The sequence below is a fragment of the Mirounga angustirostris genome, unplaced genomic scaffold, assembly GCF_029215605.1.
Source record: "Mirounga angustirostris isolate CCGP_5_RB_7025 unplaced genomic scaffold, mMirAng1.0.hap1 SCAF_1, whole genome shotgun sequence".
Lineage (NCBI taxonomy): Eukaryota > Metazoa > Chordata > Mammalia > Carnivora > Phocidae > Mirounga > Mirounga angustirostris.
Window position 1 is genome coordinate 150,329,372 of NW_026991709.1, and position 18,122 is coordinate 150,347,493.

Consider the following 18,122-nt stretch of genomic DNA (forward strand, 5'->3'; position numbering starts at 1 on the left):
TTCCTTGAATGTCACTTCTTAAGCTTTTGGCTGCTCTTTTGATTTTCATTCCCTAGAATTTGATCCTGAGAAGAAGCCATTAAACGCTGAAAATGAAGTGTCTTTAGGAATGGTGGTGACAAACTCTGAGGGTTTTTTTTTTCCCCGCCCTTAATAGTTAATTTTTTTTTTTTTTTGAGGTAAAATAATTCCTTTCTGGGAGTTGTTTTGTGTTAAAGTCTCTAACTTCTAGAGTATTTTTAGAAAGTCATCTTTGGGAAATTATCAGGATTAATTTCATGCTATATCCCCAAAAGATATACCAGTTCTGTCTGATAGAGATACAGTGCAAGCCACAAGTGTACCCACATATATGTAAGTTTAAATTTTCTGGTAGCCTCATTAAAACAGTAAAAAGAAACGGGCACTTGGGTGGCTCAGTCGTTAAACGTCTGCCTTCGGCTCAGGTCATGATCCCAGGGTCCTGGGATCGAGTCCCACATCGGGCTCTATGCTCCGCAGGAAGCCTGCTTCTGCCTCTCTCCCACTGCCCCTGCTTGTGTTCCCTCTCTCGCTGTGCCTCTCTCTGTCAAATAAATAAATAAAATCTTTAAAAAAAAGAACAGGTAAAATTTATTTAAATAATATATTTTATTTAACCCAAATATGTCAATGTAATCAATGTGAACAATTATTAATGAGATATTTTACATTCTTTTTTTCCATACAAAGCCTTTGAAATCTGGTTGTGTATTTTACAATTAAAAATAAAATCTCAATTTGGACTAGCCATATGTCAAATGCTCAGTAGCCCCATGTGGCTAATGGCTACTGTATCGGACAGCACAGATCTGTGTCATTTATTAATCCAGTAGCATAATCTCACATTTAAACTAACTGTGGGAATAGCAGTCTAAATTCAGAGTGATACACAATTTGCTTCAGCTGCAAATTTTGTTTCCAACTTTATCAAAATATTAGAAAAAGAAAAGATTCTGAAGGAGCATCTTTAGGAACTCGGTAGGAGGACTGCTAATCAGCATACCAGTTATAAGTCCTGAACTGTTTTAAATTAATCTGATGTGCTCACCCCAGAGTTGTTTACGATGTAGAAAAGATAAACTTAGAAAACAACTTGCACACAAACTATTTCCTTTGTTATTATGAATTCTAGATTCCCATAAAGTTGGAGCGAACAAAGTTATGCGTAGTATGCCCGGGCCCTTCTCTGGATACCCTCTTCCCATAGCAGTCTACACTCTCCCCATCTTCTCATCCACACCTGCACCCTGGGCCCAGTTTTAGTTTCCACAGCAAACGTATTTGGAAAGAAACAAGACTTAAATGTGTCCTCTTCCTCTTTCTCTAGCCTTCATCTCGGAATTCTGCCTCAGCAACAACCCCTCTGAGTGGAAACTCATCCAGACGAGGGAGCGGAGACACCAGCAGCTTAGTAGATCCAGACACCTCATTAAGTGAATTGCGGGTAAACCGCAGTCTTTGGTTTGCTTTTTAAAAACCGTTTTTTGGCTTCTTTATAGTATAGTATACTGGAACTATTTAACATTTAATGTGACTTAGTAGAAAGAAAAGGAATATGAGGTCTTTAAAAAAAAATTATTAAAGATAGTTCAGGAATGTGACTCAGATCTGAAAGGAAGGAGATTAGTTAATTCTTTTTTCTGTTTTCTTTCCTGAACATTTGATGGTATTGGAATGAGTTCTGCTAATTTACAGATGCCAGAAAAACTTGTTAATGTATGTAAAGTAATTCTTTCAGAAATAATTGGCCATATTTTAAATGGAAAATATGTGGATATACAAGGAACCAGACTCTAGGAATTGTCGGTCTTTTGAGCTATTATGTATTATTTGGCTGCTTGAATATAGTTATCTATCAATTTTTCATGAAAAGTGTAGTAATATTTGGGATAACAGAAATACCTGAGTTGAGTCCCCATTCTTATTAACCTTTTTATTTAAAAAATGAGGACTTTCAAAATGTATTTGAATGTTTATTTGCTGAACCTGCTATTTGTGAGCAATGGGGGAAGGGTAGTAATAAAAATTGCATTCATTCATTCATTCATTCATTCATTCAACATTTATTGAGCCTTTGGCCCCAGAGATTTAGGCCTTGAAACACACCGTGAACTTCAGGAGTTCACTGTTTCATAGGGAAGACAAACTGATAGAAACCAGTAAAACCAGGCCGTGTGATAATAGGTAGTAGCCAGAGTAGGGCTATTAAGGGAATTCAGAGAAGTGTCAGCCACGTTGGACTAAGGTATGAAGGAAGAATACACACGAACCAGGCAAAGTTCAAGGACAAAGCTTTTCTCAGAACTTCAGAGAACCAGAAGGTACTCTGTATAGTACAGTTGCCTAAGGGTAGGATGAGAAGTGAGGAGGAGAGGTGAGTGAGGGGGAAGACCGGGGAAGTAGTTCTGGGCCAGACCACAAAGCCGTCATGTATGGGAGCCTAGAAGGCATTTGGTTTTCTCCTGGCTACTGTGGGATATTAAATAGGGGAGTGAGTATCTGATTTGCATTCTTAAAGAGTGACCCCAGATTGGAGGAAGCACTGGCAGCAAGGGGAACAATACCCACAGTTCAATAGTGAAGTCAAAACTGTGATGGAAGAAGATGCAAGAAATTTGCTCTGAAGAGAATACTGGAGGATACTGGAGTTGATTGGTCAACAGCAGAGAGAGATAGGAGACTAAGAGAAGGTTTTTGTTTTCTTTCAAAGGTGGACTTGATTATTATTTTCATTGCTTGAGAGAGGACAGGAAGGCAAAGGAAGGAGAGGGTGACTGAGGAGCAGAGTGCCTGAGTGGGCGAGAGGAATGCCTAGGGTGCAGATGGAGGGGGGCCAAATGTGGAGGTTCAGTGCTGCTGACACAGGAGGAGGTGGGGACTGGGGTACTGAGTCAGATTGTAAGCGGGTAGGAGCAGGAGTCCGGCTTATGAAGTGGGCAGCCTGTAAAAGTGGGCCAGTGGTTAGAGGGTGGAGAGGTTTGCAGCAGTGACGGTGGCGGTCAAGAAGGAGAGCCGCCCCAGGCCGACATGGCATGACTTTGCGAGTATCAATATTTACCAAGCTCTTACTGAGTACCAGCATAGGTGCCGGGGGTGCAGAGTTGAGTAAGATAAACTCTTGCCTTCAGTGGGACAGAACACGGGAGGGAAAGGCCCTCCAGCCTCACAACTTAGCTCGTGCTTGCGGTTTCCCTGTATTGCTTCTTTAAGAGAATGACTTTCTGAAGGAAGTGAGAGCTTTGTATCCTTATACTCGGCTCCTCGTAGCCTTTCGATATATGTCTGTTGAATGAATCAATGAGCAGAAGACAGACAGACCTACAAAGGAGGGAATGAAGAGGGCAGGGGAAGTATAATACAGAAAGTGTGTGTGACTGGCCTTGGAGAATTGATCCTGTCTGTATTGCAGAATGGTACTCAGGGAAAATAACCGTGGCAGTTATTTTCTCCCTAAATTAAGCGTCTGAATCGATTGTATGTAGCAGGGTCAGGTATAAGGGAAACTGTATTTTCCATTTAAAATTTGACCTGCTTTACTTTAAGGATTATGGTTACATTTGGAGCAGATGCTCTTTTCTCATCATTTAAATGGCATCCTCAGCCTAGACTCTCATTTGACATAATGTTTAAAATGTTGGTGTTTAACTTCCTTCCCTTTACTTTCTTTCTCCCAAATTAATTGTGCTTGGTAAGCAAGTCATTGAAAGACAACGTTGTTCATATCCATTTATTAGTTTTTAAAACTTTTGCATGAGTCAGTAAAATTTGCTGCTTATAATTAATTTACTACATGTTTTACTAGTTCTAGGTGAAGCATTATGTTAAAAATCATTTGAATGATTTATAAAATTTTTAATATTATATGTTAAGCATATTATAATTTATATAGCTTTTTTCCATATACACCCCCCCTTTGCTAATGCTGTTTCAACACATGTTAATGCCAAGAAAATAGTGAATACTTTAGATTGATTACTCCAGACCTTCTCCAGCCCCACTATCCCCCCTGACCTGTTTGCCCTATTCCATGGTTTGGAGTGGCAGTTATGCTTGTGTACTTTGATTTCTTTGCTTTTAGTCTGGAATATACAAAAGTAGTTCATGTTTTCAGCTGAATCTCTGAGACTTAAGATATGTTTATGCATGGTTTTACGCAATGGTTCATTCCTATGTCCTGCAGGATATCTATGACCTTAAGGACCAGATACAGGATGTAGAAGGGAGATACATGCAAGGGCTTAAAGAACTAAAGGTATCAGGGCCCATTCTGCAGCCCAAGCATGCTGTCTGTACACAGAAGTGTTGCGTAATGGTGGTTTCACAAGTTCTGTTAACCCCAGTGCACAGAGCTTTACTAACAGTGTTTGTCTTTCAAGCATGTGCTTAACCTGCAGTGCATAGGAAAGGCAAGCTTTCAGTCTCTGCTTTGTCTAAATGTTTAGTATGGTTTTTGGAATATTCAGTAAAAGATATTACACCTTAAGAGTTCTTAAGTTTGTAAAATAGTTGCATGTCCCTTGTGTCTTAGCCATACAAAATTAAATTGGACAAACTCTTAAAAAGTATTCTGAGAATGAATTTATATATATATATTTAATTAAAAATTAGACCTTAAAATTTTTCCATGCTAAATGAGAGAATATTGCCTATTTCTGTCACCAAATTCAGTCAATATTAAAGGCAGGAGGAAGAAACATCTAAGAGTGCATTATTATAAATATTCCTTTTGGAGGAAGGACCCTGAGATAGAAGGTCTGTGTTTTCGTTTTGTTTCTTCTTCTTCTTTTTTAAACTATAGGTCAAAAAGGATTATACAGATTCAGTGCTTTAAAAAATTTGGAGGTAAATTTAAATGGGCCTAAATCTTTTCTGAGCAAGGATGGCTACCAGTTTTCAATATAAGGGTCCGAGTGAGGCAGACAGTTTGGTTGTCAGTGGCACTTGGTTATCATGCGCTTCCCCATGTTTTATTTTGAAGTTCAAATCTAATATGAGGAAACTAAAAGTTTTCCTGAGCACATGCATGTCCCTGTTTGAAATAAAAAATACACATCAGGCCTCTAAAATCACATAAGTAAGGTATTCAAAAAGGTGATTCAGGATATGCTCGAAGGACAAAGCATAGGCCTAATACGCAAGGCTTTCATCAGCTTTCCTGGCGTGATGTGAAGTAGCCCAGTTACCAGTCAAAACCTTCATGTGGATAATTATTGTCCATAAGGAACTTATGGTTAAGACTCAGGACCAAAAAGGGTAGGGAGTCCTGTGGAGAGTGTCCGGGAGGGAAGTGTGGAGGCCGCTGATATGGCAGCGTGTGAGGCTATCAGTAAACATCAGGAGAATTACAGAGGTAGTATGTGGATGTGCTCAGTTAGTTTTCATGGCTCTAATCTTCAGGATTTAATCCCCTCTTAACGTTTTAGAGATAAGACTTTTGGAAATATCTTGGATCAAGGGAATAAATCCTATATATTAAGTAAGTACACTCATGTTGAAGTGTCTTATATGTATCAGGAAAGCAAGCGATTCAGAGGCATTCTTACTTGTTGCTTTTTATTTTATTTAAAACATTTTTTTCTTATGTTTTAGATCTACCATTTACTACATTCTTTGAAGGATACAAAAGAACAGATTAAATTTATTTGAGACCAAACAGATACAAGATCCCTTTTTTTAAGACAAAAAAGCAAAACTTAATGTTCCTCACATAAATGATACCATGCTAAGAAAAACTGTAAAAAAATACATTAAATATATCCATGTTTAGTGCAACAGAAGCATATCCAGAGTAAAGGAAAAATTACTTTGTGATATACAGTGGTGTACCCTGCTTTATTTTTTTCATTTAGAAGAGATCTATTTTATTTATTTTTATGTTTATTTATTTTATTGGAGTATAACATACGGTGCTATATCAGTTTTAGGTGCACAACATAATGATACAAGAATTCTCTACATTACTCAGTGCTCATCATGATACGTGTATTCTTAATTTCCATCCCCCCCAACACCTCCCTTTTTTTTCCCCACCCCCCCTTTTCATAATTCATGGTCAGCATATAATTGAGCTTGACTTCAGGTTATATTTATACTTGAAATGACTTCTTTAAGTGGAAGAAAATCATTTTAAAAAATGGTCTGATTGGTGATCAAGCGTGGTGGTGTGAACGTGTCCTATTAAAAAAGGATACTGGGTCATTGCTTATGACATTACTCTTGATTAAGTGAGGCAGCCTTTGGGGTGCTTTTCCCTCATTCTAGCCTCCATGCAGAACCACCTGGGTTTTGTTAAATCACAGACTGCTGGACCCTACTCACAGATTTTCTCATTCACTGGGTCTGGAATGGGGTTGAAAATTTGTATGTTTACCCAGTTAATGCTGTTGCTGCTAGTCTAGAATCTACACTTGCAAAATCACTGCCTTAGACACATTTAAGTAAAATTAATTCCTAATAGATACCACTATGTAAGCTAGATTGAAATAATTAAAACTACCTTGACACAAATTTAAAACCGTCTTCCATGGTCTGTTTAAAGGAGAGTACATGCCATAAATGTTACGTCAAATTTATTGTTACTGTATTTTTGCATCTCTTGCTAAACTATCTTAGATTCTGATGTTAATAAAGTTATACTCCATTTTCTATGGGACTGAGCTGTGAGGAAGACTTTTCTTGAATGCTATTAGCCCCTGAGATGGATCAGAATCATTCTAAATTCTGTATTATATTAGGATCCCATTATATTTAAACCATTATACAATTGACTTTGCTTATATTTTTTTATTTGTTTTATATTTGTTCCCATTCCTGGTATAAATGCTGCCTGTTAATACAGCCCTGGTTTATGAAGGGCTTATTGTGTGTATATCCTTATTGAGATATACTTCACACACTGTAAAGTTTACCCATTTAAAGTGTACACAGTTCAAGTGGGTTTTAGCATAGTCACAGAGTTGCACAACCATCACCACAACCCTATTTTAGAATGCTTTCATTACCCCAGAAAGAAACCCTGTGCCAATTAGCAGTCATTCCTCACCCTTCCTCTTCCTCTTACACACCCAGCCTGGGTAACCACTAATCTACTTTGTCTCTGTGGATTTGCCTATTCTGGACATTTCATATAAATGGAATCATATAATATGTAGTCTTTTGTGATTGACCTCAGTTAGTATAATGTTTTGAAGATTCATCCATGTTGTAACTAACTTTCTTTCCTTCCTTCTTTCTTTTTCTTTCTTTCCTTCTTTCTTTTTTTCTTTCTTTCTTTCTTTCTTTCTTTCTTTCTTTCTTTCTTTCTTTCTTTCTTTCTTTCTCTCTTTCTTTTTCTTTCTTTTCTTTCTTTCATTTCCTTCCTTCCTTCCTTCCTTTCTTCCTTCCTTCCTTCCTTCCTTCCTTCCTTCCTTCCTTCCTTCCTTCCTTCCATCTATCCATTCATCCATCTATCCATCCATCCATCCATCTATCACAACTGGTTTATATTGCAGTGTATAGATTTACCACATTTTTGTTTATGTGTCAGTTGATGGACATTTGGGTTGTTTCCAGTTTTGGGCTGTTATGAGTAATGTTGCTATGAACATTTGTGTACAAGTTTTTGTATGGACATACCTTTTCATTTCTCCTAGATACCTAGGAATAGAATCTCTGGGTCATATGGTAACAATATATTTAACACTTTGAGGAATTGTCAAACTGTTCCAAAGCAGCTGCACTATTTTACATTCTCCCTAGCTGTGTGAGGCTTCTAGTTTTTCCACATCCTCACCAACACTTGTTAATCTTGTTTCTGTTTGTTTTTTTTTTTAAATTATAGCCATCATAGTAGGTCTGAAGTGGTATCTCATTGTGGTTTTGATGTGCATTTCCCTAATTACTAATGATGTTGAGCCTGTCTTCATGTGTTTATTGGCCATTTGCATATCCTGTTTGGAGAAATATTTAATCAGATCATCACCCATTTTTAAACTGAATTCTGTGTCTTTTTATTATGGTGTTGTGGGAGTTCTTTATATATTTTGGATACAAGTCCCTAATCAGATACATGATTTACAAATAATCTCTCCCATAGTATGGATTGTCTTTTTTTTTTTTTAATACTTTCTTGATGATACTGTTTGTACCACAGAAGTTTTTAATTTTGATGAAGTCTTTCATTGATACTGCTTTTGGTATTGTATCTAGGAAACCTACTCTGTCTACTCCAAGATCATGAAGATTTAGTGCTATATTTTCTTTGAAGAATTTTATAATTTTAGCTCCTACATTTAGGTCTCTGACCCATTTTGAGTTAATTTTTGTGTACCGTGTGATGTAGGAAGCCAACTTTATTCTTTTGCATGTGGATATCCTGCTGTTCCAACACCATTTGTTGAAAAACTATTCCTTTCCCATTGAGTTGTCTAGGTACCCTTGTCAAAAGTCAATTGATTAGATTTCTGTATCAATTAGGGAGGACGTTAGGTTTGAGGTTGGTGTTGAGGAGAATAACTACCATGACTTCCAGTGCTTTGATGAAACCTCAGATGTGAGGCCTTCTGGCCAAGCGTCTGTGATTTCATATTGTTGGAGAGTTCGCTGTATCCCTGGGGGTTGCAGCTTTCTCTAAGTTTGCTGTGGCCGAACCAAGAAAGAAGGCATATGCAGATTTCTACAGAAATTATGATTCCATGAAAGAGTTTGAGGAGATGAAGAAGGCTGGTATCTTTCAGAGTGCAGAGTGATTCTGGAATGTAAAGAATTTATTTGGGTTGAGTTCCATTGAAGTCTGTCACTGACCTGTGTTCCTGAACTATGAAACACGAATATTGGGTTATGGAATAGTTTGTCTTGATAAATAAACAACTAACAACAACAACAAAAAAAGTCAATTGGTCACAAATGTAAGGGTTCTGGACTATCAATTCTGTATCTTTGATCTTGGTTTGTTGAACATTTACATTAGTATTTTTATTTATTTATTTTTATTTTTATTTTTTTTTAAATATTTTATTTATTTGACAGAGAGAGACACAGCGAGAGAAGGAACACAAGCAGGGGGAGTGGGAGAGGGAGAAGCAGGCTTCCCGCAGAGCAGGGAGCCCGATGTGGGACTCGATCCCAGGACCCTGGGACCACGACCTGAGCCGAAGTCAGACGCTTAACGACTGAGCCACCCAGGCGCCCTACATTAGTATTTTTAAAATTTATTTCTAGAAGTAATGACTTTTCTTATGTGAAATGCTTCTTTTAAGATTTTATTTATTTGAGTTAGAGCGAGAGAGAGAGCACGAGCTGGAGGTAGGGGTAGAGGGAGAGGGAGAAGCAGGCTCCCCACTGAGCATGGAGCCCGACGTGGGGCTTGATCCCAGGACCCTGGGATCACGACCTGAGCTGAAGGCAGACACTTCACCGACTGAGCCACCCAAATGTTTTTTCTTTTTAAAAGCCTTAAAAACTGTTACTAGGTAGTAATAATCTACCAAATTAGATAGTTGTTAAAAAATAGACTTGTAAGCTGTTTTAAGCAGAAAACTTTGAATTATATAAAATTTCAGACATTTTGTTTTTGCTCTTTTTTTGTTGTTGTTACTCTTTTTTTTTTTTTTTTTAGATTTTATTTATTTATTTATTTGAGAGAGAGAATGAGAGACAGCACAAGAGGGAAGAGGGTCAGAGGGAGAAGCAGACCCCCGCCGAGCGGGGAGCCCGATTGCGGGACTCGATCCCGGGACTTCGGGATCATGACCTGAGCCGAAGGCAGTCGCTTAACCAACTGAGCCACCCAGGCGCCCTGTTGTTACTCTTTTTTTAATCATTTTTGTATTGCTTACTATTAAAGAATGACCAGAACTTGAATAATTGCTAGAAAAAAATGTTTATGCCTTTACATTAGCATTATTATACAGAACAAGAAAGTACTGAAAACAGATGTCTGGAAAGTAGCAAAATTCAAATGAGTATTACGTTTACTTGTGTGAAGAGAGGCTGTATTCTGTTCTATCATTGCATTCTGAATACCAAACAGCTTGTTGTTTAAAAACAAGAGTAACATTTCTGAAAACATCTATGCTTCTTCATTTTAGGACTCTTCACAAATATATGTGGTCTGCATACCTTTTTATCTTTCAGAGGCTACATTGCTGCTTGATTTTGTTTCTTGTATAGCAGAGAGCATATAAAGTTCTTATCCTGGCATAATTGGCTTATTACCATCCTTTCATTTCATGTGCATGTTACTAAACCAGGAATTCCCTCAACCGCTTGCATTTTGCAAAAATGCATCTTCATGTGTTTGTGCCAGTGCTGTATTTCCTGTTATATTGAATATAAGCAATGAACGTATTTTAGATATCAGGCTGATGGCTGTGACTTTCATCTAGGAGTCTTTATCCGAAGTGGAAGAAAAATACAAGAAAGCCATGGTTTCCAACGCACAGTTAGACAATGAGAAGAACAATTTGATCTACCAGGTAGACACCCTCAAGGATGTTATTGAAGAACAGGAGGAACAAATGGCAGAATTTTATAGAGAAAATGAAGAAAAATCAAAGGTAATTGTGCATCTTGTGTCATCCCTTTCTCTGGGTCAGAAAATTAGAACCTGCCATTTCGGAGGTGCTGGGCTTGATGGAACAGCGCAGCATACCCGGGTCTGAAGCTGCAGTCGAAACTGATTGGTCCAAGGAAATTGACAAACATGAGATATCAGGTCTTAAGATATTTTCTTTTTTAAATTTTTATAAAATCTATTTAATTTTCTTAAGGAAAATCTTATGACCTCCTTCATTTTCTGAAGATAGAATACAACTCAAGTTTTATCTTTATTTTCTATCTCTTAATGTCTTCTTGTTTTAACTGGCTAGAATGCCACAAAGCTCTGAGGACTTTCAGTGAGACAGTTCATTTTTTCTTTTCTATCATTTTTTAAGATAATCTGTTTTCTAAATGATTGGAGAGAAGTTTTTAACCAGTTCTTTAAAAACAGCAGGATGGAGACATGGGTCAGACGTCAGCAGATGTTTTCTTTAGAGGTTTGTAAGTTATATTGTTAAAATGTGCAGATGGAAAATAAAAGCCACTGTCCAAGGTTCAGATTTGCCCTTTGACAACTGCGGAAAGCAAATTGGCTTCTCTTACTGGATTTGGACTTTTTAAAGTGTTGATGTCAGTCCAAGCAGAGGACAAAAGGTTATTACTGCCAAAAAAATGAGTTGTGACTACATTGCAAAAATAAAAATAAAAAGCCCAGAAAACAATTTAGGACATGTTCACAGTGAATTGTTAGAAACATCAGTAATCTGAAGGGAGAGAAGCTGTTTAATATAACCTCAAAGGAACTGGTATTTTTATTTATTTATTTTTTTTATTTGAGAGAGAGAGAATGAGAGACAGAGAGCATGAGAGGGAGGAGGGTCAGAGGGAGAAGCAGACTCCCTGCCGAGCAGGGAGCCCGATGCGGGACTTGATCCCGGAACTCCAGGATCATGACCTGAGCCGAAGGCAGTTGCTTAACCAGCTGAGCCACCCAGGTGCCCTCAAAGGGACTGGTATTAATACTATACACTCTAATGGGGATTTTTTTCCTTGAGGACTGAAAATGTTCATTCCAGTCTGTTTTGGTCATGTTTAAAATGTGTTCGGAAGTGTTTGTCAAGGGCTTGGGGGAAGGAAGGATGACTAGACAAAATATAGAGGATTTTTGGGGCAGTGATACTATTCTGTATGATACTATACTAGTGGATACATTATTTTTGTCAAAACCCATAGAATATATAACACCAAGAGTGAGCCTTAATGTAAACTATGGACTTTGGGTGATAATGATGTGTCAGTGTGTGCTCAGCACTTGTAACAAATGTACCACTCTGGTGCAGGAGGTTGATAGTAGGTAGGAGAGGCTCTTTGTGTGTGGGCAGGGCTATATGAGAACTCTGTCTTTTCCACTCAACTGCACCAACCTAAAAGTGCTCTAAAAAATAAAGTCTATTAAAAAAAAAGTTAGGATAAGAAGACTTGTGTCTATGTAAGTGAAAAAGAGACCTCCAGATATTTTCATACTGGATGACAGGGCTCATTGAAGACTATGATTTGGTGGCATAGGTGGTTTCCTCTTTGATTCTTCCTGTTTCTCAAGGGCCAATTTCTGAGATTCTGAACTGTCATATTTTATGTAGAGCCCTTGGACTCCTTTTTTGCCTTTCCATGCATTTTTCATGCTGTTTCTGGCTCTTTGTTTCTAGTAGATTAGAAGAAAATCTCATGGTAAGTATTTAATGTTCAGTACTAAAATGAGTTATCATTCCATCTTCTCAAATGCCCTTGAGCATTAAAAAAAAAAACAACAACAACCCGCAAACCTCTATGATTAACTTACTAGGCAACTTAATATTTTTTTCCTTTTGTCTTTTTCTAATATCTAGAGATGTGTTAGTATACATAGAGCTGTGGTTTTTAATTTTTATGTAAAAAAATCCCACCTGTGCTTTTCAAATTAAAAAAATCCCAAGCAGGAGGAGGGACAGAGGGGGAGGGAGAGGGACAAGCAAGAGGCTCTATCTCGGGACCCTGGGATGATGACCTGAGCTAAGTCAAGAGTTGGCTACTCGGGGCGCCTGGGTGGCTCAGTCGTTAAGCGTCTGCCTTCAGCTCAGGTCATGATTCCAGGGTCCTGGGATCGAGCCCCGCATCGGACTCCCTGCTCGGCGGGAGGCCTGCTTCTCCCTCTCCCACTCCCCTTGCTTGTGTTCCCTCTCTCGCTGTCTCTCTCTCTGTCAAATAAATAAATAAAATCTTAAAAAAAAAATAAATAAAATAATAAAAAAAAAAGAGTTGGCTACTCAACTGACTGAGCCACCCAAGTGCCCCTATAGATATTGCCTCATGCAGTAGAATGTTCACGTTCAGAGACCTACAGAGAGGTCAGGCACTCAGGTATGTTTCATTATAGTTCAGAAGGAAAGGGTAGAGAAGGACCATTCAATTATAACAACAATGGTATTAATACAATTTTTCAAAATGTCTTCAGTGCTTCCTGCTGGGATTATAATAACTGTATCTTAAATATTGTCTCTATACCTACTCTGGGGAAGAATGCCTGATTAGGAATGTCTCAAGTATATTATTTCCTTAATAGCTATTTATTTTAGTAGTGGATTCTTTTCCTTTCTTTTTTTTAAAAAAATGTTTTTAAACATTTTATGTTTAAAGTTGTTTTAACATTTTTAAAAAATATTAGAGTTTTTATTTTTTATTTATTTTTTTAAGATTTTATTTATTTATTTGACAGAGAGAGCACACAAGCAGGGGGAGCAGCAGCAGAGGGAGAGGGAGAAGCAGACTCTCCATTGAGCAGAGAGCCTGACACGGGGCTCGATCCCAGGTCTCTGGGATCATGACCTGAGCCGAAGGCAGATGCTTAACCGACTGAGCCATCCAGGTGCCCCTAGAGGTTTTAAAAATACAGAAAATAGCAGACTATTCTGAACCCTCCTAAAGCCCATCATCTACCCCCAGCAACCATCAACCCATGGCCAATTTTGTCGTATTTCCCCCACTCCTGTTCTTTGAGACAAGACCTCAGTAACTCATATATTTTTTAAAGATTTTATTTATTTATTTGAGAGGGTGAGCGAGATAGAGTGAGCATGAGCCGGGAAGGAGCAGAGGGAGAGGGAGAAGCAGACTCCCCGCTGAGCAGGGAGCCCGATGTGGGGCTCGATCCTGGGACTCTGGGATCATGACCTGAGCCAAAGGCAGATGCTTAACCGACTGAGCCACCCAGGTGCCCCTCAGTATCTCATTTTTTTTTTTTTTAAAGATTTTATTTATTTATTTGACAGAGAGAGAGGGAACACAAGCAGGGGAGTGGGAGAGTGAGAAGCAGGCTTCCCGCGGAGCAGGGAGCCCGACATGGGGCCCGATCCCAGGATCCTGAGATCACGACCCGAGCCGAAGGCAGTCGCTCAAGCGACTGAGCCACCCAGGCGCCCCCAGTATCTCATATTTTAATATGAGTTTAGGCATGACTCTCTAAACGAGAGGGACTCCCTCTTTTTTTTATAACCACAAGACCATTCACATCTAAAAAATTAAGAATAATTCCTTCATACTACGTATCCAACCATTGTTAAAATTTTAATTGTCTCAAATGTCCTAAGTGGTTTTCTTTTTTACACTTAAATAAAAAAAAAAAACAAAACCCTGAGGATCCAGATAAGTTCCATAAGTTGGAATTAGTTGTCATGTCTTTAAGTCTCTATTTATAGCTTTCCTTTCATCTCTTTTTTATTTTTTCCTCCCTTGCAATTTGTGTATTGAAGAGACAGGATTGCTTGTCTTAACAGTTTCTGACAGCCTTAGGGATTTTGCTGTTTCATTCCTACGGTGTCTTTAATGTGTTCCCTTTTCCTCTGTATTTTCTGTAAACAGGTAGTCAGGTTTAGAGGCTTAACCAAATACAGGTGTGGCATTTTTGGCACGTCTGCTTCACGGGTTATCTTCTGGCAGGAGGCCCTGATGTATGGCTCTTTCTTTTTATAATGCTGTTGCTAGATGCTTCGATCTGTTAGTGGATTAAGGGTTGCAAAATGGGGTATACTAATTTTATCATTACTGTTTCACATTTCTTGTATTATTTTAAAATGGATTAGAGATAAAATTCACATACCATCTAATTCATCCTTTTAAAAGCGTACAATTCGGGGCTTTTGTATATTCATATTATGTGCAGCCGTCCCAGTTAGTTTTAGAGGACTGTGGTCATGTCAGAAAGAAGCCCTGTACCCTTTAGCTGTCATTGCTCTGTCTCCTGCCTCCTCAGCCCTGAGTAACTCCTCTGCTTTCTGTCTCTATAGATTTCCCCATTCTAAACTTGCAGTCAATAGAGTCATAGAATATGAAGGTGGCTTTTGAGACTGGCTTCTTTATTTAGCTGAACTATTTTTGACATTCATCTGTGTTGTAGTGTGGGTGACTACTTCATTACTTTTTACGGCCTCATACTATCCCATTGCATGGGCATACCACATTTTGTTTGTTCATTTGTGTGTTGATGCACATGCTATGATGAATAATGCTGCTGTAAACATTTGTGTACAAGTCTGTGTGTGGACGTATGTTGTCCTTTCTGTTAAGTGTGTACCTGGGAAGGGAGTTAGTTGCTGGGTCATATGGCAGCTCTATGTTGAACCATTTGAGGAATGCCAGACCATTTTCCACAGTGGCCGCACCATTTCACGTTCCCACCAGTGGTGTATGTGAGTTCTGATTTCACCACAGCCTCACCAACACTTAGTATTGTCTGACTTTTTTTCTTTTTACAGTCTTCCTAGCAGCTGTGGTTTTGATTTGCATTTTCCTGATGACTAATAATTATGAGTATATTTTCATATGCTTCCTTGGAGAAATAGCTATTCAGATCTTTTGCCTATTTTTATTTATTATTATTATTTTTTAAAGATTTTATTTTTTTGAGAGAAAGAGAAGAAAGAGAAAGAGAGAGAGCACAAGCAGGGGGAGGAACAGAGGGAAAGGAAGAAGTAGACTCCCTGCTGAGTAAGGAGCCTGATGCGGGGCTCCATCTCAGGACCCTGGGATCATGATCTGAGCTGAAGGCAGATACTTAACCGACTGAGCCATCCAGGTGCCCCTCTTTTGCCTGTTTTTAAATTGGATTTTTTTATTATTATTATTGAGTTGCAAGAGTTCATATATTCTAGGTACAAGTCCTTTATCAGATACAACTTAAAAAATATTTTAAAATATCATTAAGAATACAAGCATTTGATGATCTGAATTCATTGTAGCTTTTATTCTTTTTGATTTTCAAATTGTTCAACCTTTAACTAATCTGAACATGTTCAGGTTGATTTCCAAATAATTTTGACATGAGTCTAAGTTTTTTGTTTTTTTTTTTAAATAAATTCTGTCTAGCACAAGAAAGTGTTCCAGGCTCATCTGGTATTTCCTGCTCCAGACTTGGAGCTGTTTGTCCAAGGAGCCTTGGTTCTTTTAGTGGGGTGGTGTGGGTGCTGGAGAGCTCTTGCCACCAAGAAGATAACTGTTTATAAAGGCCTTTTTAGTGGAATATCAGGGAAATATTTATGTGGGGTACTTTTTTGTTTTTAAAGTCAAAATATATTATGAATTTATGCTAGTAGTTCTAGTTCATGTTCAGGACTCTGGCATTTTTCCTTACCCTCTCTGTTTTACATATGTGTATCTCCGTGTTCCCACTGCCAGTTCTCAAAGTCACTGGGGGATGATAGTAATTATGTTATATTCTGTTCTCTTTGCTCTATCCCACAGTGCTCAGAATAGCAATACCAGTGTCGCCACAAGTGATATAATTACTGAAAATAGTTAAAAGTTTTTTGTTTTGTTCTGGTTGGCTGTTATTTTGCTGCTATACTATGTATAGTCCAACCATTGTTTTTTAAAAGTTACTCGAAATAGTTTCTCTGTGCTTATGCTGCTAACTGGATGTATAATTTAGGCTCACTGCATTTTATTTTCAATACTTAGGAATTACTTTAAAAATTTTTATCTTTAGATTATTTTTACTTTTAATTGTGATAAAAAGTATAACAAAATTTACCATCTTAACCATTTTAAGGTGTTACAGTTCAGACAGTTCAGTAATATCAAGTATATTCACATTGTTGTGCAATGGGAACTTTTTCATCTTGCAGAACTAAAACTCTGTACTCTTTAAACAACAGCCCTCCCCCTCCCCCAGCTCCTGGCAACCTCCATTCTACTTTCTCTCTCTCTCTCTCTCTCTCTCTCTCTCTCTTTCTCTGAGTTTGGCTCCTCTAGGTATCTCATAAAAGTGAAATCATGCAGTATTTGACTTTTTGTGACTGGCTTCATATAATGCTTTCAAGGCTTATCCATGTTGTATTGTAGCATGTGTCAGAATTTCCTTCCTGAATAATATTCCAGTGTATGTATGTACCACATTTTGTGTATCCATTCATCTGTCTGTGGACACTTGGGTTGCTTCCATCAGGAATTGCTTTTTGAATTTAATTTTGTTTTACAATTACATAAGATATTTACATGTATCTGAAGTGAAATCAACAAAGAGTCAATCTTCTATCTCTGTTCATCCCTATTTCTTTCTTTTTTTATTTTTTATTTTTTATTTTTAAAGATTTTATTTATTTATTTGAGAGAGAGGATGAGAGAGAGCACATGAGAAGGGGGGAGGGTCAGAGGGAGAAGCAGACTCCCTGCCGAGCAGGGAGCCTGATGCGGGACTCGATCCTGGGACTCCAGGATCATGACCTGAGCTGAAGGCAGCCGCCCAACCAACTGAGCCACCCAGGCGCCCTGTTCATCCCTATTTCTTGAGGGGATTTTTTAATTAAATGCTTTATCCTTCCATACTTAAGAAGATAGATATATTTTGCTATTTGAAAAAGTATATACAAATATATGTTTTTTATCCCCGCTTTCTTAGAAAATGGTAGCATACTATAAATACTGCTCCACACCTTGCTCTTTTTATCACCTTATGACTGTGGGTCTTCTTCATTCCTTGGTGTATTACTCCATAGTGATTCCATGGTGCGCATGTACTATAGTTTATTCCACCAGCTCCCTGTTGATGGACATCTGAATTGTTTACAGTCTTTTGCTATTAAAAATAGTCCTGCAAAAATGATGTACTACATAAGTCTTTTTGCATTTTTGCCAGGATAGCCAGGGGATTCATCAGAGTGGGTTTACTGGGTCAAAAGGCATGCTCATTCTGCTGGATACTGCCAGTTTTCCCTTTGTATTAGTTATACCATTTTGGATTCCTACCAGAATGTACGAGAGGGCCTGTTTCCATCCCCATAGTATTTTCCTGAATACGTTGTCAAGTTTTTGGACTTCTACTAGTGTTTAAGTGAGACCATACAGTTTAATTTATTGTTCTCTTAGTATGATCATCTTTTTATATTCAGAGTGATTTCTTTTTCTGTGAACTGTCCATTTCTTTAGACTATTTTTCTATATAGTACTGTTTTTTTCTTTTTAGAGGCTCTATATAGAGAGGCGATAACTTTGTTTCTGATATAAGTTACAATTTTTTTTGTAGTTTATCATTTGTGTTTTTACTTTGCTTGGAG

General features: G+C 38.0%; 1 protein-coding gene across 10 annotated transcripts in view; it reads left to right on the forward strand.

Moving 5' to 3' along the window:
- LRRFIP2 (LRR binding FLII interacting protein 2) overlaps positions 1-18,122 on the forward strand; it is a 108,723-nt gene that overhangs the window by 69,724 nt on the left and 20,877 nt on the right. For 6 of the 10 annotated variants that reach the window (XM_045904060.3, XM_045904061.3, XM_045904063.3 and 3 more), the window contains 3 exons: positions 1,349-1,465; positions 4,202-4,273; positions 10,386-10,556. In XM_045904060.3, the coding sequence (XP_045760016.1) occupies positions 1,349-1,465; positions 4,202-4,273; positions 10,386-10,556 (360 nt within the window). The remainder of the gene's footprint in view (positions 1-1,348; positions 1,466-4,201; positions 4,274-10,385; positions 10,557-18,122) is intronic. The other 4 variants (XM_064590234.1, XM_064590242.1, XM_064590261.1 and 1 more) reach the window with 1 other exon arrangement.